This window comes from Plutella xylostella, chromosome 24 (genome assembly GCF_932276165.1).
Source record: "Plutella xylostella chromosome 24, ilPluXylo3.1, whole genome shotgun sequence".
NCBI lineage: Eukaryota > Metazoa > Arthropoda > Insecta > Lepidoptera > Plutellidae > Plutella > Plutella xylostella.
The window spans coordinates 2,356,889-2,381,581 of record NC_064004.1 but is presented as its reverse complement, the minus strand read 5'-3'; the positions used below and the strand labels follow the sequence as shown (position 1 = coordinate 2,381,581).

At 42.4% G+C, this 24,693-nt stretch overlaps 1 protein-coding gene across 1 annotated transcript in view; it reads right to left on the bottom strand.

The window, feature by feature from the left end:
- Window positions 1-24,693, bottom strand: part of LOC105382082 (leucine-rich repeat serine/threonine-protein kinase 1) — a 97,425-nt gene that overhangs the window by 7,274 nt on the left and 65,458 nt on the right. Inside the window, 25 exon segments of the mRNA XM_048629739.1 lie at window positions 1,925-2,044; window positions 2,528-2,661; window positions 3,252-3,403; window positions 4,482-4,592; window positions 6,311-6,439; window positions 7,163-7,253; window positions 9,272-9,403; window positions 9,991-10,119; window positions 10,556-10,724; window positions 11,389-11,511; window positions 11,898-12,007; window positions 12,401-12,503; window positions 13,143-13,283; window positions 14,712-14,878; window positions 16,661-16,847; window positions 17,675-17,832; window positions 18,177-18,285; window positions 18,503-18,592; window positions 18,932-19,047; window positions 19,399-19,498; window positions 22,447-22,576; window positions 22,941-23,011; window positions 23,414-23,527; window positions 23,768-23,931; window positions 24,342-24,462. Coding sequence (XP_048485696.1) covers window positions 1,925-2,044; window positions 2,528-2,661; window positions 3,252-3,403; window positions 4,482-4,592; window positions 6,311-6,439; window positions 7,163-7,253; window positions 9,272-9,403; window positions 9,991-10,119; window positions 10,556-10,724; window positions 11,389-11,511; window positions 11,898-12,007; window positions 12,401-12,503; window positions 13,143-13,283; window positions 14,712-14,878; window positions 16,661-16,847; window positions 17,675-17,832; window positions 18,177-18,285; window positions 18,503-18,592; window positions 18,932-19,047; window positions 19,399-19,498; window positions 22,447-22,576; window positions 22,941-23,011; window positions 23,414-23,527; window positions 23,768-23,931; window positions 24,342-24,462 — 3,171 coding nt within the window.

The following is a 24,693-nucleotide window of genomic DNA, read 5'->3' as shown; positions in this document are numbered from 1 at the left end:
AGCCCGCAGAGCCGACGACCGCTGGAGTAGAAAGGTTCTGGAGTGGAGACCCCGTGTCGGCAAACGGCGTGTCGGTCGCCCCCCAACCCGTTGGTCTGATGATCTGCGGAAGGTAGCGGGAAGCCGCTGGATGCAGATGGCGGGTGACCGTTTGGGGTGGCGATCGTTAGGAGAGGCCTATGTCCAACAGTGGACTACAGAAGGCTGAGAGAGAGAGAGAGAGAGAGTGATGACGAGCAACTAAAGAGTTACACTTGCAAAATGTTTACACCAAATTAGTAACAATTTTTTTTAAACATTTAAGATTTTGATTATTTCTTCACGTTTTTTATAATAACTGTATCATAAAAACTATTTAGCTTATTGAGATCAAACTAGTCTGTCTCGTTGTCGTCTCAAATTCAGACGCTTGGCATGACCGAAAATTTTATGGTTTTTGAATTCTTTAACAACTATCTAGAGGGGATTCGAGGTGGATTTTTTTTAATTTAGCATAACTAGAAATCATCACCACCAACATAATTAGGAAAAAACAGCCATACGAAAGTGATAAAATAACGAAAATATTATATTGAAATCCCGTGGTGTGATATGGCAAGTCATATTTAGGTGATGGGCATGCCCATCTTGCCCATATGGGTGGATCCGCGCCTGCACTTTTTTAAAAAATCTACATATTGGAAAAATGCTATGATTTATTAATTAACGGCGCTAGTTAGCTTGAGGGACGTCTAGATGTAGGGATGCGTGCAGGACAAAATTCTACCGCGCTCTAGGCTCGTTTGAGCTAGGTTTGCAATATTTATGAACGCATCTTCACGTACCTACATTAAATTTTAACCCATATACGCCCAGTGGGTCGTTAACGACCCACTTGTGTTTTTTGCATATTTGCACCTAGAATCTGAATCAAAGTAAAATTTCTTGATGATAAAATTAGTTCTGGGCATATATGGGCTAAACTACATAAAAAATATCACAAGGCATTCAAATTCAAATTCAAATGGTTTAATCGACGTAAAATTTTACAATTATTTGTCGATAGTCATCTACCACCATTTCACAAAGGCCCCGTCATTGAGAAGGAAAGAAATGGCGAAAGAAACTCCTCGAGCATCTTTTCAACTTTTTCCTTATAATCTATTACAATTTTTACTTATATCTAGTACCTACAATTTTACTTAAGTACCTATATCCATTTCATTTTTTCAATAGCCTTAGCTGAGGTGGACAAGACCACGCGTTTCTGTCGTTTAAATAATCATTTATACTATAGTAAGCTTTACTACATAATGTAGCTTTAACATAATTCTTAAATTTTTGCTCAGTAAGGTTTATTGCTTCATTTGATAATTTATTATAAAAACGTATACAGTTCCCCATGAATGATCTGTTTGTTTTCGAAAGTCTGAGTGTGGGGAAAAGCAACCTATTTTTGTTTCTGGTCTCAATACCGTGAGTGGCTCCTACTTTACTAAATGAATTTAAGTTTTTACGAACATACATAATATTTTCATAGATATATTGGCATGGAACAGTTAGTATACCTATTTCCTTAAACGTATCTCTTAATGAAATTCTAGACCCTAATACATATATGGCTCGAATTGCTCGTTTTTGCAGAACAAAGATTTGATTAATGTCAGCCGCTCGTCCCCACAATAGAATTCCGTAAGACATAACACTATGAAAATAACTAAAATACACAAGCCTGGCTGTATCTACATCTGTTAACTGTCTAATGGTTCTAACCGCATAAGCTGCAGAACTCAATCTACCGGCTATCCTCTCAATATGGGGTCCCCATTGCAACTTTGAGTCAATTGTAATACCCAGGAATACCGTTTCATTTACTAACTCTAGCTTATCGTTATTCAATGTCAAAGTCAATTCGGTCAAGTTACGTGTATCGCACTGTACTCACCGGTCCCTCGTGCGGTCGGAACACAGTGATGGGGCGCAGCGTGGCCGCCTCCGCCACCACCACGCAGCCCCACGCCGTGCCGATGTAGATCTCTGAACGCATCGCTTGGAGTGCTGTCACCTGGGGGTTGAAGTAGGGTTTTTTAGGGAAAAGATACTATGAACGGTCGTAAAATCTTTATAAAGTTTAACATTTTCTTGTTCTGCTTGAGAAAAAATGTGCAAAGACGTATCATTGTTGAAGTTTGTTGAAGTCTCATAGGTAATAAGTTCGGTATGAATGCCGGTGTTCCACAAGGCGGTTTGTTTTGCCCTCTACTTTTCATAATATTTATTAACTCCAGTCTAATTAAACGACACTAGGCCGGAGAGCTTAGAAAGGTAGCCGGTAGTGGCTGGATGAGGAAGGCCGAGGAAAGAGTTTTGTGACGCTCCTTGTGCATTATGTCCAGAAGTGGACAAATAATTCACCGTGATTACAGTGGCTATTTACGGCGATCACGATATGGGTCTCCACTAACGTCCGCATATCTTCGACTGTATTTTTGGCCCGTTTGGACATTACTATGATTATAATGTCTATCTGCGTTGAATGTCCGCTCACCGTATGACTCAGTTCGCTCATGGTATCGTCCAGTGCGATGGACTGCAGGCTCTCGGAGCAGGGCGCCAGCTTGCTGCAGTCCAGGCGGGACGCGATGGTGCCGCGGCGGAGGCACCAGCCGTACACTACACAGGCTGCGGGGGAGAAAAATGAGAATAAAAAATTAAAGCTAAACATGTTAATTGTAGGTCAACTGGAGATTATGACTACCTGCACAAAGTCACGTTATTTATGAGAAATATATAACTGTTATCTATATGCTCAGTTTCTCACATGAGTAAAACTACCTAAGCATGTGCTCATGTCTGGCTCAGCGATAATTCAGTCGTTCACAGGCACATCGATGCATTCCATACACGCAATAGTTTTAGTAATGTTGTGACGAAGGTCGCAGAGTTAGAACAGAAGGAAAATAAAAAAATCGGGTAATATTGAAACATCTATTAATTTGGATGCGAGTTGTCTCCTCTCCTGGATGCGTGTTGTCTACTGACCTGGATGCGTGTGTTGTCTACTGACCTGGATGCGTGTGTTGTCTACTCCCCTGAATACGTGTTGTATACTGACATTGATGCATGCTGTCTATTCATTTAAATGCGTTTTGCCTACTCACCTGGAACGTGTAGTCTACTCACCTGGATGCGCGTTGTCTACTCGCCTGAATGCGTGTTGTCTACTCACCTGGATGCGTGTCTACTCACTGCGATGCATGTTGTCTACTCACCAGGCTCACTAACAAACAGCAGCGTGGGCGCGGTGGGCGCGGCGGCGAGGCTCGTGACGCGGCCCGGCGCCGGCAGACTGGCGGCCGCCGACACGCCGCCCGCGCGCACCGAGTAGCAGTCGAGGCCCGAGCCTCCAGCGAACACTTCGTAACTGCGGAAGGGCGAGGTTTAAGAATAGACACTTTCTTGTTTACAAAACATGCAGAGAACATGTGAAAAGGAAACATGTTTAGAGGAGAGGGAGAAAATGCATTTATCAAGCCGTTTATCGACTGCGCGCGGCTGGCGAGCAAGCCATGTTCGAACGCGGCAAACTTATACAATGTTCGAGCTGCCTCACATCATAATGCGCAGCATCAATGTTTGATGGTTTGTCGCGCGCAGTCGATACACGGTTTAAGGCACACAAAAACAAGGCGGATAATGACACTATTTTGAGATAGTAGCCGAATAGTCACTGAATTAGAGCGGTGGTGGCGTAATGGATAAGGCCTCGTCCTCTCAATCGAGAGGCCGTGGGTTCAAATCCTGGCCTGTACCAATGAATTATTTAAATTATATTTTCAATTAAGGAGTTTAAGTACAATCATACCACGTGCTCTTACCGTGATGGAAAACATCGTGAGGAAACCTGCACATCTAGATTCTAGATGTGTATCCTAAGTGCATTGTACTTATTCCAAATCGGCGATGTGGTTCGCAACCTATCACGTGAGGAACCTATACCGGACACTGACGATACCGGATAGGGGCGTTTAACCGACGGGCCGTCCCTTACCGTTAATAACAAAACACCTAACTGCTGTGTCCAGATACAAGCCAGAGACCGGATATCCAGCTCCACTACAACTAAGGCACGTTTGCTAAGCACAGCGAAAACGGTCATTGCTATTTCTGTGCGCGTGCGAAAAAGACAAATACACTCACGGGCAATAAAAAGGTTCCACTAAGAAAAACACCAAATTACTTCTAAACGGAAAAGGCGTAGCTTAATGTCACCTTCTGCAATATTGGAGTAAGTACATTTAACAGAGCATCAGGATATTATCAACTAAAAACGGTAAAATATTTTGTTCAATTTTTTTATTAAATGTTTGAAAAAATTGGGGTTGTTTGGTGTCGGCATTTTGTGAGAGGAACTATTTCATTGCCCGTGAGTGTATTATTATATAAGGGGCAATGACCGTTTTTCGCTGTACTTAGCGACCGTGCTTCACATAAATACTTACCCGGTGGGGCTGGCGACGGCGGCGAGGCAGGTCAGCTCGGTGGCGGCCCCCAGCTCCGTCACCACGAAGCTGCCCTCCACTTGAGGCCGGGATGACGTCACCAGGAATAGTCTGGAAAAAACATGGTGTGAATGAAAAAAAAAAGTTTTCTGAGCCTAAATTTTGCTAACTATATTTTTGTTTGTCGCCACGCTGGCAATTCAATAGTCCCTTCGTGATGTCACTGCAAACGCTCCATCTGAAAACCACCGCTATCCTTGGATTATAGCCCATGCTGAGTCTGGAGTCCTTTTAGACACTACGCAGCAACTTGCATTTTACTATTTGTGTTTTAAATGTACACGTTAATACTAACCTAAAACTTAATATTTTGTAAATTTTAATTACTAACATTACATTAGGTTTTGATTAAGTGTTTAATTGTAATGTGTATTGATAATTTTGCTGTTTGTGTGTTGAATAAATGTTTCTATTCTATTCTAATAGATAGATGATAAGTTATTACTTTTTCAAAACCGTTTGTGGGCGAATGGAGCGCTCTTAATCTTAATATAACTTTCTAATGCAGATGAAACTTGTCTTGAAAAATCGTCAGATAGTTGCGAAGTGCTCAGTAGATGTAGCTTATATTGACACCACCGATGTGAACGGATATCTTAACGAATACCTAGGTACTTCATAATAAACGGATACCGCATAGCAACCCTTTTCAATTAAAGCTTCAATCTCCTGCACTTGCACTGCATTCGTTTAAAGAGAGAGTGACATCTGTACTCGGATCTCGGGTGTTATGTATATGTGTAGATATATCAGCTGTCCGATACCCATATTACAGGCTCTAGGTTGCCTGTTTTTGAATGACCTTGTAAGGGCCAGCTGAAAACCAGCGCTGTGGCCTTATTGCTTACAGCACATGCTGAGCTAGTGCCTTTTTGACGTTCTGGACAGCAACCTGTGTTGTTTGTGTTGTATTGTATTTTTGTTGTTGTTATTGTCAGTGTGTCTAATAAATGTTTCTTCATCTTTAGCTTGGGGTCGGATGTCCATGTGTGAGTTGTCCCTACTATACCTGCCTATCTAGCTCTAAGTAAGTAAGTGTGTCGGATGCTAGCTTGGGGTGGGATGTCCGTGTGTGAGATGTCCCCATACCTGCCACATTCTAGAGCCACGGCGACGCGGCTCAGCTGCGGCAGCGGCGCCAGCGCGCTCACGGCGGCCGGGGAGCCCCCGACCAGGTCTTGAACTCGCACTGTCCATTGAAGGGTGCAGGGCGATGCTCTGGAGACTACTGCTACTGATGAAGATGCTGGATATGACGACATACCTGCTGTATAGAGGCTCTGCATCAGAGGTCCCAGGTTCTATTCCCAAGCGAGGCAGATATTTGTACTCGGGTCTTGCGTGTTGCGAGTTAATATGTATCTATCGTATTTATGTGTGTCTATCTATATCTGTATCTGTGTAGATATATCAGCTGGCAGAAACCCATATTACAAGCTCTGTCTAGGCTGTCTGTTCGTGAATGAGGTCAACTTATAAGGACCAGGTTAAAAACCAGCGTTGAGGCCCTATTGTGCTCAGCACATGCTGAGCTGGTGTCTTTTTGACGCTCTGGACAGAAACCTGTGTTATTGTTTTTTTCGTCTGCATTTTTGTAGTTGTTGTCAGTGTGTCAAATAAAAGTTTCTTTTTCTTTAGCTTGGGGTCGGATGTCCATGTGTGAGTTGTCCCTACTATACCTGCCTATCTAGCTCTAAGTAAGTAAGTGTGTCGGATGCTAGCTTGGGGTGAGATGGCCGTGTGTGAGTTGTCCCCTCATATCACTATACCTGCCACATTCTAACGCCACGGCGACGCGGCCCAGCTGCGGCAGCGGCGCCAGCGCGCTCACGGCGGCCGGGGAGCCCCCGACCAGGTCTTGAACTCTCACCGTCCATTGAAGGGTGCAGGTTGATGATCTGCGAGGATAGATAATTATACAATGTGTTGTTTTTCGAACCCGACAAACTTTAAGGGTAGATTCTACGAGTAATTTCATCGAGAAAAAACCCCCCCATATGTGGGGTCTAATCTCAATATTCTAGAAATGGCGGCCATTTTAATGTTTTAGATAATTAGTTTTTTCTTCTTCTTCATAAAAATCATATCTCGAGATTTAAACGCCTTACGGACATGAAATAAAATGGTTTTATCCGCATAAAGTCATATCTATCTAATAAAAATATCCAAATTTGCTAAAAAGTTACATAAAATAAGTTAAAAGCACCTAATCTAGTGTTTTTAAGAAAAAAAAAACAGCAAAAATTAACATTTTACTTGAATTACTTTGAAAATACCCCCCCTTTGATGGTATTTTTATGTATTATTTTAAAAGTATTTGAGTTAAGCTAAAAATGATACCAAAACCGTATCTCTACGTCGTGTCAAGAATTATTGCAAGTTCAAAACACACCTAACCACTTTTTTGGTGTTTCTTTCATAATTTTTGGTGAAAGAGTTCTGATTGTATAGGAAATCAACTTACATGAGCTCCGTTAGGTGTGTTTGAACTTTCAATAATTGTAAATACAATAAATAAGTAAAAGCAAGTATCTTCATAGAAGCCACGAACATACAAAAAAGCTCCTTGGTACAAGTTGAAGTCAACCTATTGTAGCACGCTGAAAATATAAAGTACTTACGAATACACAGAGAGTCGTCCTGAAGAGTCCCCGATCCACACTTTAGAGCCGACGCGACACATGGACGCCACCGACACCGGCTTGTCATTGTCTGTGAATAATAATTATAGCTAAGTACACAATTAGTCAATAAAACTAATAATTACATTAGAACATAAATTATAAAAATGAGAAAACCTCTTATTCGCTTGAAATGAAATGTCATTATACTTAAAAAAAAACCCATGTACCTTAATTATGAATTTTGCTGGTTGGTTTTTTCCAAATATAGATAAATTAAAAACATAACAGTTTAACTTATTCATTAGCTTTCGCTTTAAAAGGTTTTGCCGAGGAAATTTCAGATTAAAAAGTAGCCTAGGTCATCCGAAAATTTTTAATAATCCCTGTATACACGTTGGCTATACTAGACGCTTTGATTATATACAACCCTAGATTCCCCATAGAAGAAGCAATTGCTGCCATACATAAACTGGGGCACTACTGCCCCGCTACAAATTTCGCTCTAGCAGTGTCTATTGTGTCATCGCCGGTGCAACACATATTTGACAGTTAGCATTAATTTCAGTTTTGTCCTTTTAAAATGCGTGTATGTCTGTATGTGCTTTAAAAGTGTGCAGAAACTACAAAGGTCGACTAAAAACGCCATACAAGATCACCTACCATCTGCAAATAATGTATTAATATAAATAATTTAATAAAGTAAATATTGATATAATTATCGTCGGTGTTGCCAGTTTTTTCTTGAAAATAAATACCAAAAAGTGATGATAATTTATATGAACCGCTTGAATGTCCTGTCGACAACTCGACACCCGGTCGATATGAAAAGTGTACCATAAATTGTTTCGTGATTGGATTCTTAAAATTGGAATTAGGTACTTACCTTGAATTCATTTCATATAAATTTTCTTTAATGGTGCAAAATAAATAGTATTCTATTCTATTCGGCGACTGGTGTAGTGTAGTGGTTAGTGACCCTGACTGCTATGGCCAAGGTCCCGGGTTCGATTCCCGGCTGGGGCAGATATTTATTTAATGGCAGAATATATTTGTGCTCGGGTCTTGGGTGTTGATATTTATATTTAGTATGTATCTATCTATGTATTTGTGTAAGATATATCAGCTGTTCGACACCCATAACACAGGTTCTGCCTTGGGGCCGGATGGCCGTGTGTGAGATGTCCCCACATATTTAATTATTTATTATTTATTATATTCTATATCGCCTTCAATAATGAATGGAATTTGCAAATCCTACTCATTTATTAAAATATTTTTTTTTCTGCGTTTCTATAGTTGTTGGTTTTGCAATTTACGACAACGAAAAAAGTTTCGGTATTCTTTTGTCAACTGTATAAGTACCTAGATCATTTGTTAAAATATTCGTCATAGTTTCCGATGAGGCGAAATTGTATTCGAGAAAACGTAAACATTTACACAACTAAATCTAACATAATTTATTATAGGTACAAAAGGTAATTTTATCACTAACAGCTTAAATTCTAATATACATGTATTATCAGGATACCGAATGATCATATTATACGAAGCAAATGGATAGAAATAATTAGAAAAAGCTGCGGAGAGGACTACTGGAAACGTATTTTAACTAATTGAAATTTCCTTAAAAAATATCACCACATTAGATAGATAGATAAATCATTTATTTGTTCCACATAAACATAACACATAAGTAAAACAAATAAGTACCACATTATTATAGTGTTTCCATTTTCTACCAACTTAGTAACAATTTACTTACGTTGCCACATTTTTTCATGCACTCGATGACATGACAGGAAGGAATGACAGTACAGTCACGCAAAAAAGTAATAAAATATTGGCCTGTTTACAATGTAGGCGATGTATGAGATGAGTCCGTCTAGGGTTGTAAATGGTCGAAGACTAGACGCTGCTTATGGATTATTAATGACTAATGTTCGGTGATGGTAACCCCACAGCTCCTCAGTAGATACAATCAATTAAGAAGAGATTGCCTACATTCTGTTAGGTAAATTGGTGACCCCGACATGATTTGAACCTGCAATTATTTTCCTCCGTTCCCTCTGTCGATATTATTATAACGTAACACTATTTATCACTAACCTAGCGGCATAGTGACAGTATACTGCGTGTCGAAGTGCGCATGCGTGGCGGTGACAGTGTGCACGCGGCCCGCGTCCCCCGCGCCCCACGCCTCCCACCCCGTGTCGCCCGACGAGGGGTGGATTGTCTCTTACTTACTGACTGACTGTTACTGTATGTAGATGATACGTTTATTACAAGCATCTTGGGTTTATAAGATCAGTTACCGTCGATAAACCGTTTAATGCCTGTTCTGCTATGATTAGAACAGCACAGTATTTATAGCGAATCGCGATATAATGACGTTTATCTACGTCGATAACGGACTAATGCATAAAGGCAGCACCAATATACAGGGTGATTTTGGAGACGCGCATAATATTTTCACCACGTGTTTTCCTAGTCATACTGACCAACTTTCACTATGGGGCCAACCCTGAAATCGCGAAAAAAAAACAGCTGTTCCATATTAAATGTCAATACCTACTCGAACAAAATGTATATCTTCAAAATCATCCTATATACAATCAATTCATAAACCTATTACTCTTAACCAAGAGATAAGTCTGTTTTCCTATTGCATAAATCCTGTAAAGCAATTTGGTGAACCCGACATGATATGAACACGCAGTCTTCTTCCTTCTTTGCCGCATTTGCTATAAAGTATGTAAAACAATTTTTCTCACTTAGCTTCGTAACCATCCTTCATATTAACAAAAATAAGACTATTTATCACTAACCTAGCGGCATAGTGACAGTATACTGCGTGTCGAAGTGCGCATGCGTGGCGGTGACAGTGTGCACGCGGCCCGCGTCCCCCGCGCCCCACGTCTCCCACCCCGTGTCGCCTGTCTCGGGATGGATGGTCTCTGTAATAGGTTAAATGGTTATTAAGTTCAAATAATCATACCTATGGTCAGCTGGCCCTGTAGCACAGGGCGCTAATAAGACGTGACAAAAGTTCTCCGTCGCGCTCACTCTTGAAGCTGCGCGATGTGAGTGACGGCGATGCAAATAATCGTCACGTCTTAAATGCGCCCCGTACTAGCCCTTCTGAACATCACTCCAGTGTCTCATATTTGTCACCGGCACGCTTAGAATATCTTGTCAACACACTAAAGGTTTTAAACGCTCTATAGCATCGCATTCGTCCAATTTCACCTAAGTCAGATAGTGTACACAGAGCTGTTCAGAATCCTCTTATTTGTTGTAAAGTGATTAAATTCCTTATATTTCTACTTGTTCTGTGTTGTAAAAGTGAAAATTATTAATTTATCTATCTAATTGAACCCAAAACACACTTACCAAAAGCGAGCCACCCCTGGCTAGCCCTAGTAGCGGCGGCATCCTGTAGGGCGGGCATCTCTGGGGCGGCGGCTACGGACACTAGGGCGGCGGCGGAGGGGCGGGCGGACGGCCGGCCGCTCCAGCACTGGCGCATGAGGGCTAGGAACGAGATTGGGGATTGGAGGTCCTGGGGGGAGAGAGTGGTTTATTAGGAAAAAAAGAGGAATACAGGTTTTTAATTTAGTCTGATTCAGAAAGCTCGAATTTTACATAAAGCTATTACAAAAGGTTTATGCAAAATTATACTTTATTTAGTTTGGGAAAACAAATATGAATTGATCCTAAATAAAAATAATTCAGACTTCATGGAAATACTCATAATATCCCAGGGTCACCTAAGTATGATATTTACATATTTTTTACTATAATGTTGTTCGGGTTGTTCCGTACATTCACTTGTTTTACTATAAGCACGCCTCACTAATGTTGCCGTCGCTAATAACGTAAATCCACATCGTCAAACATTACACTCATGTCTAAAGCCACTACACACTTACCCTGGCGTCCAGCACGGTCTCCTTCACCACCTCGTATCCCTTACCTAACGAATAAATCAAATTATCCTGGACAACAAGGAATCTCGCCTCACTAACGTCGCTAACAACGTAAATGTACGTACATCGACAAATATTGCACTCAACCACAGATGCGGTGGCGCGGTGAGCGTGGGCTCTATCTATCACCGCCTCGTATCTCTTACTTTTTTAACGAAGTAATAAAATTATCCTGGACAACAAGGAATCTCGCCTCACTAACTTTCATAAATCCATATCGACAAACATTGCACTCACCCGTGCATTGAGCGCGGGCCGAGCGCCGTCGAGCACGGCCTCCTTCACCGCCTCGTGTCCCTCGAAGGGCTGTCGGAGCGTCAGCACCTCGTACAGAAGCATGCCGAATGAGAAGCAGTCCACCTGGGGAGAGGGTGAAGTAAATAAATATATTATGTGCAAGTATAAGGACAGGAATATATATTGTAGAGTGTAAAAAGAACAATACTTTTTCAATATTCATCTTCGCATTGCCTCAGAACCTGGTTAGTTTTGGTTTTTTGGGGGTTGGAGCCAACAACTACACCACTTCAAGCATTAATAAAATAGCGAAAAACTATCTTTGTAGAAATATTATTAGTCACATGACTTTTTACCATAGGGATTGGATTTTTTTTTACACAAAATAAAGTAATGTAAGTCTAATTAGGTACTTCTTCTCAGAATTCATTAGTACAGCCAGGATTGGAACCGACGCATTCTCGAATAAAAAAACGCGGCTTTAAACACAGCTCTAAATCACCACTCACCTTCTCATTATACTCCTCTTCCCCGTTGTAGCGCATGATCTCGGGCGCCATGAACCCTTCGGTCCCTCCGAAGCCCTTTGTGCCCGACGGCGGCGCGATGCGGCTTATACCTGCGTGGGTGTGAAATGTGACTTGATGAATATTCAGTTTTGCGAACATTGCACTCAGATATATATTGATATACAAATTATTTATAGAAAAAATACCTGTATGGGTATAGGAGTGAAATGATAGTAGGATAGGGGTAGCCACTGACTTGATGGATATTCAGTTTTACAGATGCTGCACTCAGTGGTTTGCGTATCTTTCGTTATATTTTATTGTTTAGTCACCGAGAGTTGAAGTTGTTAATATCAACATAAGAAGGCGGTGCGATGCGGCGTTCGGATACGTGGTTATGATATTCAGAGTTACACACATTGCACTCAGTGGACTTATATTATCTACTCTGTTTGTATGCTTTGTGCAGTGAATGAAAATCCATTCCATCACGTTTCACGCACCGTAGTCGCCCAGTTTGATGTGCACGTTGACGGGGTTGGGGCTGAGCTCGGCGGCCGCGGCCTCCTGCGGCGTCGGCATCGCCCACACCAGGACGTTCTCGGACTGGAAACAACAATAAATACTTGCATTATTAAATTGAAGAGATGAAGTAATGGTGGTAAGAGTAATGGAGATAAAAAAAATATAATTTTTAATGCGAAGTTATTTCTGAAGTCTACAGTCGACGTTTCATACCAGAATTATCATAGGCTTTTTACAGTAATGCACGTCTTGCATAGGAAAGCTATATAATATATAAGCTGTATACAGTCTTATTAACACTATAAATCTGGGGTGGGGCTATTGTAAGATATCCCACTAGACTGCTTTTTAGTTCATTCGAAAGTAAAAATTTGAAAAGCGATCCCTCTATACTCAATGTTCATTGGCTATACTTTGACAGATTTGAATCATCACTATTTTACTAATAACTAAACGGTTCACTGCGCTCTAGTATGACTGTAGCATGTAATTATAGCCATGCATTATCCTAAAGGTTCTGGAGTGGAGACCCCGTGTCGGCAAACGGCGTGTCGGTCGCCCCCCAACCCGTTGGTCTGATGATCTGCGGAAGGTAGCGGGAAGCCGCTGGATGCAGATGGCGGGTGACCGTTTGGGGTGGCGATCGTTAGGAGAGGCATTGTCCAATAGTGGACTATAGAAGGCTGAGAGAGATTTTCCTAAAAACCCAAATCAACATACCTTAAGATCCCTATACACAGTCCTCGAAGCATGCAGATACTCGATAGCCCGAGCCACCTGTAGCACGAGGCGGCGCCCCGCGCGCGCGCCCACTCGGCTCCCCACGCTCCGGTATTGGAGGAGCACGCCGTCTAGGGCTCCCTGGGAAGAGAAAATTATATTACAATACTCTTTATTTTGCACAATTAAAGAAAACATTACAAATAATGATAATTTATAATATGACATTTACAAATAAAATAGAAGGTACATTGAGGATTTAGAGTGTCATATATTGCGCTGTTGATGATGAAATGATTGTATGTATTGTAGTGTTTTTTCATTTTGATATTTTTCACATTCGTTGTGCATCATCGATTCATTGTTCATGCATCATCGAAATCACAATAGTGTCATTGTTGAGTCATCGTTGAATAAACGATAAAAATAACACATGGTAACCAATTTATGCATTTCCATTTCGTCATTTTTCACATTCATTGTGAGTTTACGACTGTTTTTTCTTTCATGGATGAGATTCTTGTAAAATCGTTTTGGTGTACATACCGTTACGGACGCATACCGTAATGGATGCGGAAGATATCATCGTAGATATCAATAAGCTGCGTCCAATTTCTGCATTTGCATTTATTTTCATTTGTCCATATTTCACACACGTCTTACCATAGGCGCCAGCGAAGTGAGCAGAGCCAGCGGCGCGGCGCACACGGCCCGCAGCGGCACCACGCCGGCGTGGCGCAGCGCCCGCAGCACCCCCAGCTCCTGCCTCAGCGCAGTACGCGCTCCAGTCAGGGGCTGTCTTAGTGTGCTTGTGTTTTTACATTTGGTCGTTTTTAACATTCATTGTGAGTGGTTTGTCATTTTGTAGTTTTTCACACTCATTATGATTTTGATTGTTTGTTGTTTCATAGATTAGATTCTTGTAGAATCGTTTTTTTCTGTAAATACCTTTACGCTCTGGATTTTGTTACGTTAACGTTGAGTCATCGTTGATTAAACCAAGAAAATATCACAATATTACCCAATTTTCGCATTTTCACTTCATCACACTTCACACTCAACTTACCATAGGCGCCAGCAGAGCCAGCAGCGCGGCGCACACGGCCCGCAGCGGCACCACGCCGGCGTGGCGCAGCGCCCGCAGCACCCCCAGCTCCTGCCTCAGCGCGCAGTACGCACTCCAGTCAGGGGCTGTCTTAGTGTGGTTTGTCATTATTAACACTCATTGTGTGTTATGGACTCTTTCATTTCGTCACTTTTCACACTCGACCTAGGATTCTTTGTTGTTTCATGGATGAGATTCTTGTAGAATAATTTTGCTGTACATACCGTAACTTAGGCTGTCTTAGTGTGCTTGTGTATTTACATTTTGTCGTTTTTCACATTCATTGTGAGTTTTCGACTGTTTTTAGTTTCATGGATGAGATTCTTGTAGATTCATTTAGCTGTATACATCATTACATACCGTAATAGTCTCATTGCTTAGTCATCGTTGATTAAACCAAGAAAATATCACAATAGTAACCAAATTTCGCATTTTCACTCGGTCACACTTCACACACAACCTACCATAGGCGCGAGCGGGGTCAGCAGAGCCAGCGGCGCGGCGCACACGGCCCGCAGCGGCACCACTCCGGCGTGGCGCAGCGCCCGTAGGACTCCGAGTTCCTGTCTTAGGGCGCAGTAGGCGCGGCAAGCGCCCGAGGCGGGGTCACGCTCCCACCGTGACGCTGCTGCTTGCTGTTGAGCGACATTGGGGAGTTAGACTAGACTTAGTTAGACTTTAGACAGAATAAATTATGAAGGGTACAGGAAAAGAAGGAACTCATTGATATCGATTCTGAAGGCAGATGCTAATTTTAGAACTGTCAAAACCTAAATTTGGTAAATAAATCCTGAATTTCTGCCTTCAGAATAGACATCATTGGCGAAGTAAAGGGTTATGTTTATATTGACCTAGCGGGCGCAGTTACAAAATAGCAAACATATAATATTATTATGAAATGGTAAGAAAGTGTTCACATCAGGACTTAGACTATAGTACACGTTGCATTATGCTGTATATGTGTAGTCAAATGCTATGCATTCTAGCGTCGAAATGGAAAGACCGATTTTGATGACTTTTGGTATGGATATAAGTAGGACCTTGTCGCTTACCATGAGCTCCTTTTACTCCATATCAGATGAACCAATTTTGATGAATCACCGATTTTTTATAATACCAAAATAAAACTTGCATTTTGAGTTTGGAGGCCTCTAGCGTCGGAATAGATAGACCGATTTCGATGAATTTCGGTATAGATATAGATAGGACCTTGTCGCTTACCATAAGCTTCTTTTACCCCACATCGGGCGAAACAATTTTGACAAAACACCTATTTTCTTAAACGCAAAAAAAAGCATTTACATATTTTTTTTTCTAATTTTGATTCTTTTACTAACCATATGCTTCCCCCCCTGCTTAGACCCCGGGTATGGGCTGCAGCGCCTTGACGGCGACCGCCTGGCCGCGCCACTAGCCGCGGTACACGGTCCCGAACGCGCCGCCCCCGCCGTGACGTCATCATACACAACATGCATTGTGATATACACGTTTGCGAATATTGCACTCTGCTACGTAATTAGTGTTTAGAGACCTCTAGCACAGGAATGGATGGACCGATTTTGATGAATTTTGGCGCGGATCTAGATACGACCTTATAGCTTACCATAAGCTTATTTTACTTCCCATCGGATGAACTAATTTTGATGAATCACAAATTACTTATAAAACAAAAAAAAAACTTTAATTTTGAGTTTGGTGGCCTCTAGCGTCGGAACGGATTGACCGATTTTGACGAATTTCGGTATGGATATAGGTTGGACTCTATAGATTACCATAAGCTCCTTTTACTCCACATCGGATGAACCAATTTTGATGAAACACCTTTCTAAAACGCAAAAATTTTACCTCTACAATTTTTTGTTATTATTTTCCCCCCTTTCCTACCATATGTTTCCCTCCTTGTTTGGAGCCTGGTATGGGCTGCAGCGCCTTGACGGCGACCGCCTGGCCGCGCCACTTGCCGCGGTACACGGTCCCGAACGCGCCGCGCCCTCCGTGACGTGATCATACACAACATGCATTATAGTATACACGTTTGCACATATTGCGCTTTACTATGCATTTTGTGTTTGAAAGCCTCTAGCGCCGGAACGGATAGACCGATTTTGATTAATTTTGGCATGGATATAGGTAGTATTTTGTAGATTTACCATAAGATTCTATTATCCCACATCGGATGAACCAATTTTAATGAATCAGCGCATTTTGAACTTCACTACGTATTTTTTTGTTTCGAGGCCTCTAGCGTCGGAATGGATAGACCGATTTTGATTAATTTTGAAATGGGTATAGATAGGAAATTGTAGCATACCATAAGCTCCTTTTACTCCACATCGGATGAACCAATTTTGATGAAACACCGATTTTCTAAAATGCAAAAATTTTACCCCTACTATTTTTTGTTACCATTTACCCCCCTAACTTACCATATGTTTCCCCCCCTGCTTAGACCCTGGTATGGGCTGCAGCGCCTTGACGGCGACCGCCTGGCCGCGCCACTTGCCGCGGTACACGGTCCCGAAGGCGCCGCGCCCCGCCACGCCGCCCACCGTGATGTCGTCCCAGCGCGCGCGCATTGATTCTTCTACGTCGAGGAATAGCTGTTGGAGATAATAGAAAAATACAATTATTACAATTAGCAACTTAAAAAACTCAAACATCAGTTCAAAAGCTTTTTCGAATGGAACCTCGCCCAAAGGTACTCATTATACTTGCAGCATTTCCACGTTGTAGCAAAATACACTCACAAGCAATGAAAAAGTTCCAATGACATGGAACGCGAATGGAAGGAGGAACTTTTTCATTGTTCGCTGCAAGTGTATATCCTTTGACAGTATCCGGGATATTTGGACTTCGCAAGTCAGACAGACCCCGTATAGGCGGCTAGCATAGATAGCATACCTACCCTCATATCTCAAAAACTACGCAACCTATTCGCACCAAATGTACATACAATAAATATACAATAACACCAAATATACAATACAGGTAATTTATTCATCTTTTCATACACACAAGATTTTTTCCACTCACAGTATCAGGAGCGAAGTCACTAAGGCGCACATTCCCGTGAGTGCCGCAGGTTAGGGTCAAGCCGGTATAGGCGGCTAGCATACCTTCCATTTCCACCCTCATATCTCGAAAACTATCCAATCAATTTCCACCAAACTAACACCATTACAAAGCTAATTTATCCAGCTATTCATAAAAACACAATTTTCACCACTTACAGTATCAGGAGCGACGTCGCTAAGGCGCACATTCCCGTGGGTGCCACAGGTTAGGGTCAAGCCGGTACAGGCGGCTAGCATACATTCCCTTTCCACCCTAATATCTCGAAAACTACCCAACCAATTTACACCAAATTAACACCATTACAAAGCCAATTTATCCAGCTTTCTACAGACATACAAAATTCGCCACTTACAGTATCTGGAGCGACATCGCTAAGGCGCACATTCCCGTGGGTCCCACAGGTTAGGGTCAAGCCGGTACAAGCGGCCAGCATGCAGCGTTCTTGCGTCCATGCGGTCACGTAGACACCCTCTCGGGGAGGCCGGTCGACTGAGCCGGCTAGGGATGAGCCTGGAAGTGTTGGGTTGGTATAATTCAAACAATAAACGTGCAATCAAACAGCTAAATTGGTAAACAAAGCCGAAAGTAGTCATAGAACAACTTCTTTTCAATCACTTATAGACCTATGGGAATCCGCGATATAAAATGGTTCTTCATATAAACTTTGATGGTCACGTTTTCCTACTATCTCCAAAAATTTTGATATTACAATCTAGATTTTCTCACGAACTTCTAAAAGTCGACTTTTTATTTGGGCTGAAATTGCACAGTATCAAAGATTGTGGAAGAAAACAGCGGTGGTATTTTCCCAGCAGTGGGGCACACTAGACGCTATTTAAAAAAAATATACTTACCATTAGACTCGCCTCCCACCCCGCTGTCTCCGTCCGAAGCGCGGGACTCCTCTGAAACCCGCACCCTGCGGCGCTCTTCCCCGTTATTGAGCTCCAAACGTTTCAGCGCCTGAAACAATTAGCAGGAAATGAGGATCTGCGGAGAAATGTTTTTAATTTCAGACAGTTTTACAAGTTAAGACCACAAACGAAAAGAGTCACTCATACGTATACGCTCATCTGCCATAGCATAGTTGCCCAACAATTTCTTGAGTTTCCACATTTTTTTTGCACAACACGCTTTACCGCCATCTATCGGCACTCTCCAGAACTACGTCGCCACATACCTGTGGCAACAGGTGGTGCGGGGGCGGCGCGGGCGCGGGGGCGCGCAGGCACGCGGGGCACGGGACCAGGCGCGTGATGAGGCAGCGACCCTCGGATGTGTGGACAACTGGCTTTACTGCCATATATTGGTTACTATTCAGTATAACATCACTACAAAGACACATCTAGAAACACGCATCTTGCTTCACCGCCCTCTAGCGGCACTCTTTAAAACTGCGTCGCCAGAAAGTGACATCTACAGAGCTGTTAGAGATACCTGCGGCAACTGCTACATCGATCTATATAGAGCGCAATAATAGCGTCACCCGGCACCCAGTACCTAAAAGGTTACTGTTTCTTGAGTTCCCACACATATTCTTCAAAACTCACTTTACCGCCATCTATTGGCACTCCCCAGAACTACCCAACACTGCCATCTATGTGTATACCTGCGGCAACAGGTGGTGCGGGGGCGGCGCGGGCGCGGGGGCGCGCAGGCACGCGGGGCACGGCACGAGGCGGGTGATGAGGCAGCGACCCTCGGATGTGTGGACGAAGCGGGTGCCTGGAACGGTGGTTAAATGGTAAATGTGGCTGACTATGCGCCTTACAATTTAAATTTATACTGACTGATAAATAAATCTTATCTTATGGCTGAAGTATAACTGTAGAAAGTAAATCTATTTAAGCATACTATGGAGATAGTAGAAGTTTGCCTCACCCACGGCTCATCGGCTAGGTTCGTTTGTTCAAACCATAAAGTTATTACTAAATTCATTTTCTAAATAAAGCTCTGAGAAAACTAATGAGCCGTCAAAAAACTTGACTTTTATCTTATCCGTGCACCGTATAAAATTGTTGACTTATTTATGATGATTGTGATGTGGATGTGTAATGAATTGATAATGTAACTCACCTAATGAAGGATACCAGTCTTCTAACAACAAGTCCACATGGTCAGTGAACAGAGCGAGCAGCTTCGTCAGAACTTCGGGGTTCGGCTCCACACTGATACTCTGCAATAAAAGAAAATAAGGTGTTATACTGAAGTCGTCCAAACTGTTGATTGATTGGCGGAACGCGCTTTAAACGAATTAATCGACGTCGATAACGAACACGTGTAGACCCCTCAGGTGGCATTTCGTAGTAGAATTATTCAGCTTCCACCTATCACAGCGCTGTATTTATGACGAATCGCGATACACTGACGTTTATCTATGTAGATAACGGCAGCTGTCTCGGCTATCGTAATTTAAATCGCTTCATTTCCGCTCATTTTCTGGAATTCCCGTTTCAGCGCTGTTGGCTGTATTCGGAATAGGGAATACAAGCCCGGGATCCCGGTCCCCGGGATCCCGGGATCCCGGTCATTTTCCAGTCCCGAAATTTTCGGGATTAAAATTTGCCAATCCCGGGATTTTCGGGATTGACAAAAAAGGGTAAATTAAATGGATAAGAACCCAGACCCAGGTAACATAATATTTCTTTTATTTAACCATGTGTGTGTACCATTCTTCGTAAACTTAAACGTAAATAATTGTATTGTACTAGATATACAATGTGTTTTTTTTCGAACCCGACTAACTTTAAGGGGGAATACTACGAGTAATTTCATCGAGAAAAAACCCCCATATGTGCGGTCAAATCTCAATATTCTAGAAATGGCGGCCATTTTAAAGTTTAGATACTAAAAAATTACTTCTTATTCATAGAAAATCATATCTCGAGATTTAAACTCCTTACGGATATGAAATAAAATGCTTTTATCCGCAAAAAGTAATCTCTATCCAATAAAAATATCCACAACTGCTAAAAAGTTACATAAAATAAGTTAAAAGCACCTAATCTAACAGTTTTGACAAAAAAAACAGAAAAAAATTACTAATATATAATACATAACTAGGTATAAAGAGGTTGGAATTGCAAATATTACCAAACATAGAAGTTCCTATCTTTATTTTAAGATAATTATGATACCTTTTGTGTAAGGTGATTAAGAAAATGTATAATAAGGAATATGCATTTTTTTTTATATTTTTATGCAATAGATTTACGTTGAATTACGAAAATTTTTTTGTACTTTTCAACAGTTATTTACTCGGTCAAAAATAAATTAAGTATATAATCAAAAATATTAATGGAAGCATAATTTTGAAATAACGAAGTTTATTAAAAATAATATTTTACCTTTATTTGAATTGCTTGTATATTCCCTATTTTAAGTAATGCTTTATCTTTTTTTAAGAAGTATATTTTTTGTTCACCGAAGTATGGTCTGACAAAGTTAAATTATAAAAACTGTGTCTCCAATAAACCTAAAAACTTTGATTCGTTAGACGTGTTTTTGTTTGTGACCCTGATCCCGGGACTATCCCGGGATCCCGGGATTGTCTTCATCCAGTCCCGAAATCCCGGGATCCCAAATAAAGGCCGGGATTGTATTCCCTAATTCGGAACTACTTCCTACCTGATATCCCGAAAGTGGCAGTCCGTCCGTGCGGCGCGCGACGCACACCTCGGCCGGCAGTTCAATCTCAATACACGCCGAGTCCCCCGCGCCCCCCGCCCCGCGCCGTCTACTGCACGCGGAATTATATCGCACTTAAGGTCGCTACACGTGTTCGTTATCGACGTTGATAGAATAAGAATGCTGTATTTATGGCGAATCGCCATATCGGGTCTATATCGCGAATCGTCATAAATAAGCGCTCTAATGATATCGACGTCGATAATAAAACCGTGTACCAGCAGTAGATATGAAGTGTTTAAAATCGCTATATTGTGATTCGTCATAAATAAAGCTCTCTTATTTTATCGACGTCGATAACGAACCCATGTAGCGGCAGCAGGTGCGAAATAACCCCGGGAGTAGACGGCGCGTGTAATACGGTTTAATATAGTAAATTTGCTGTTTTCTAGGAATCCCGATTTAGCACCATCTGTTGGCCGCTGTCGGAACTACAACGACGGTTTAGTCTACCTCCAGAAAGTGGCAGTCCGTCCGTGCGGCGCGCGACGCACACCTCGGCCGGCAGTTCAATCTCGATGCGCGCCGAGTCCCCCGCGCCCAGCTCCGTCCACGCGCCGTCTTGTTGCACGCGGAATTATATCGCACTTGAGGTCGCTACACGGGTTCGGTATCGACGTCGGGTAAATCACAGCACTGTATTTATGGCGAATCGCGATATATCAACCGATATATCAACCGGATAATACCGCACCTGTGGCCGATACACGGGTTCGTTAACGGCGTCGATAAAATTAGAGCGCTTTAATTTATCACTATATCAGTGAAATTTATCTACGTCGATAACAAACCCGTGTAGTGGATGCTGTCCCAGCTATCGTTCCTTCGCATATTAATCGCTTCATTTCCACTAATTTCCTACAAATCCCTGTTTCAGCGCCATCTATCGGCAATCCTCGGAACTTTTTAGTTTACCTGATATCCAGAAAGTGGGAACCCATCTGTGCGGCGCGCGACGCACACCTCGGCCGGCAGTTCAATCTCGATACACGCCGAGTCCCCCGCGCTCAGCTCCGTCCACGCGCCGTCTTGTTGCACGCGGAATTATATCGTACTTGAGGTCGCCACACGGGTTCGTTATCGACGTCGATAAAATTATATCGCACCTGCTCCCGCTATACGGGGTTTTTATCGTCGTCGATAAAATAAGGGCGCTTTATTTATGACGAATCGCGATATAGCCGCCAGAATAATATTTTACCTGCTGCCGATACACGGGTACATAATCGGCATCGATAAAATTACAGTGCTGAATTTATGTCGAATCACGATATAGTGCCGTTTATCTACATCGATAAAGAACCCGTATAGCGGTATCTGTCCCGACCATCGTACCTCATAGTATAAGGTTCGCATAATAATCGCTCCATTTCCACTCATTTCCTACAAATCGCTCTACAGCGCCATCTGTCGGTTATCTACAGAACTACTTCCTACCTGGTACCCAGACAGCGGCAGTCCGTCGATGCGGCGCGCGACGCACACCTCGGCCGGCAGTTCAATCTCGATACACGCCGAGTCCCCCGCACTCAGCTCCGTCCACGCGCCGTCTTGTTGGACGCGGAATCTGAACACAGAAAAAAAGTATGTAGGTATATTTGTGTGACGGAAATCAGCAGGATGATTGCCAACCTTCGCTAGGAGACGGCACTAGAAGAAGAAGAAGGATATGTGTGTGTGGGTTTATCAGGTTTACCTATATGTCTATACTTGAGTTATTACAAACGTGCAAAGTAGGGCATAAATTATTGTATCACAGCTCTTGCCACCCCTTAAAGGGAGACAGTCCAAATTTGAGGTCGGATGGCCGCTTGTGCGGCACATAGTTTTCTATCTGTCCTTCAATGTGCCTGTACGTATCTATTGATGTAAAAGAGGGATTTCAACAACATTTACAGCAGAACATAAATAATAAAAAGTACAAAACTCACTGCACATGACTATAACCACCATCGACATCCGTCGCCTGCCCCGGCAGCAACTGGTCCCTCTCCGGCGTCACCTGTCAAGTAAAGTGAAGTTAAGTTAAGTAAATCTTGCTTTATTTTCGAGAAAACACACATAACAATTAGATAGATAGAAGATTAGAATTAAGTAGATAAATGCCTTAAAATAATAACAACGTCGTCAACAACGTAAAGTCGTCGAAATATAAAAGGCCCGTTTGGACAGCTGCAAAATGTATGGGATGACAGCTGGTGTCACATCTCATAAAAAATCTAAACAATAAGTAACTTTTGGTGCTTCAAAGGTTCAATTTTCTTTCGGCCGTTAAATAATAAGCCAGCTTATGTGTCTTTTTATGTATTTCATCAAGTAAATTAAGAGTAAGTAGCGTGTAGCTGTCCAAACGGGCCTATTATATTTCAACGACTTTAGTTACATACTTTTGGTTCTACTCTACCTGTCTGATGCTGACGAGTGTCAGCGCGCCGGAGACCAGCTTCATGCCCGTCTGCCACAGCTTCCAGCCCCATTGGAGTTCTAGAGCTGCCGTGGTGGCTTCGTCTAGCTCCATCTGTTGAATGTGAGCATTTATTATACGTCAGGCCATTTATTACACATCTATCTAATACAGGATTAGATTTTTTTACATTTTTGCATTAAGTTTGGTATTGCGATCTGGATAAAAACAGAGCTAAGGACGTGCATAGTGCCATTTTTACGCCGGCTGTATCTGCGAATTACAGGTGTTCCACAAGGCGTTGTCTTATATCTTCTTCTTTTTAATTTCAACTCCTATTTATTAGACACTTACATCATTCTGTGGAGGGTAGGCCTGGTTAGCCACGCTCTGATGCTGCAGCAGCCGCGTCACCAGCCGCGCCCAGAACCCTCGGGGGATGTAAGACAGGAGGAGCAGCCGGCGCAGAGAGCGGCCGCTACAGCGACCCGTGATGGTGATTTGCGGGTGGTCTTCCACTGGAATTAGGGATAAATCATTAGTAAGCTACAATGATATATGTCCGGATAGTGCAGGTGTTAGTGATTCGTGCGGTGTCGTGGCGCGGAAACTGTTCTCAAATACAATGGAAGCTGAAAACTGGAATCTGAATTTGCATATCTGCCCCGAAGAACCGATGACCGAAGGAGTTTGGGAGCTCTACTAGAGTTCTCGAGTGGAAAGGACTAAGAAAAGGCAAACGTATTTTAGCAGCACGCTCGACTAACGGTATTAGACAGGTGATCGGTACAAACTGCATGAGAAAGGCCATGGTAGAGTGTTGTGACGCTTCTTGGGAGAGGCATATGGCTAGCGATGCAAGATTATTATAATTAATATGAGGGCCATATAGCGCCGATTACTAATATAACATTTTCTATTAACTCACAGATCAAGCTAGGAGACTCGGTCCCGTGCAGTCCACTGTCAGCAGTTGACAGAGTAGTTGAGAAGGCGCGTCGCGGCGTCCCACGGTTGCTGGATGACCAGGTTCGAGTCCTGAGCGGGAGCTGTGGGAAATCAGGGGTTAGTTAGTTAAATATTTTAGTTTTATTGTACTTTATTTGTTAAGAACATAAAGTTTCTAAACGTATGTTTTGTGTCTATGGTTAATCTGTATCCGTTTCCTTTTGTTCTTCTAAATCTCCTCAAGTGCATACACGGGTTTTAGTTTACGCCCTATTATCACCAAATAACTTGCCAGTAATTTGTTCATTATTTATGTCAAATCTAGATAAATC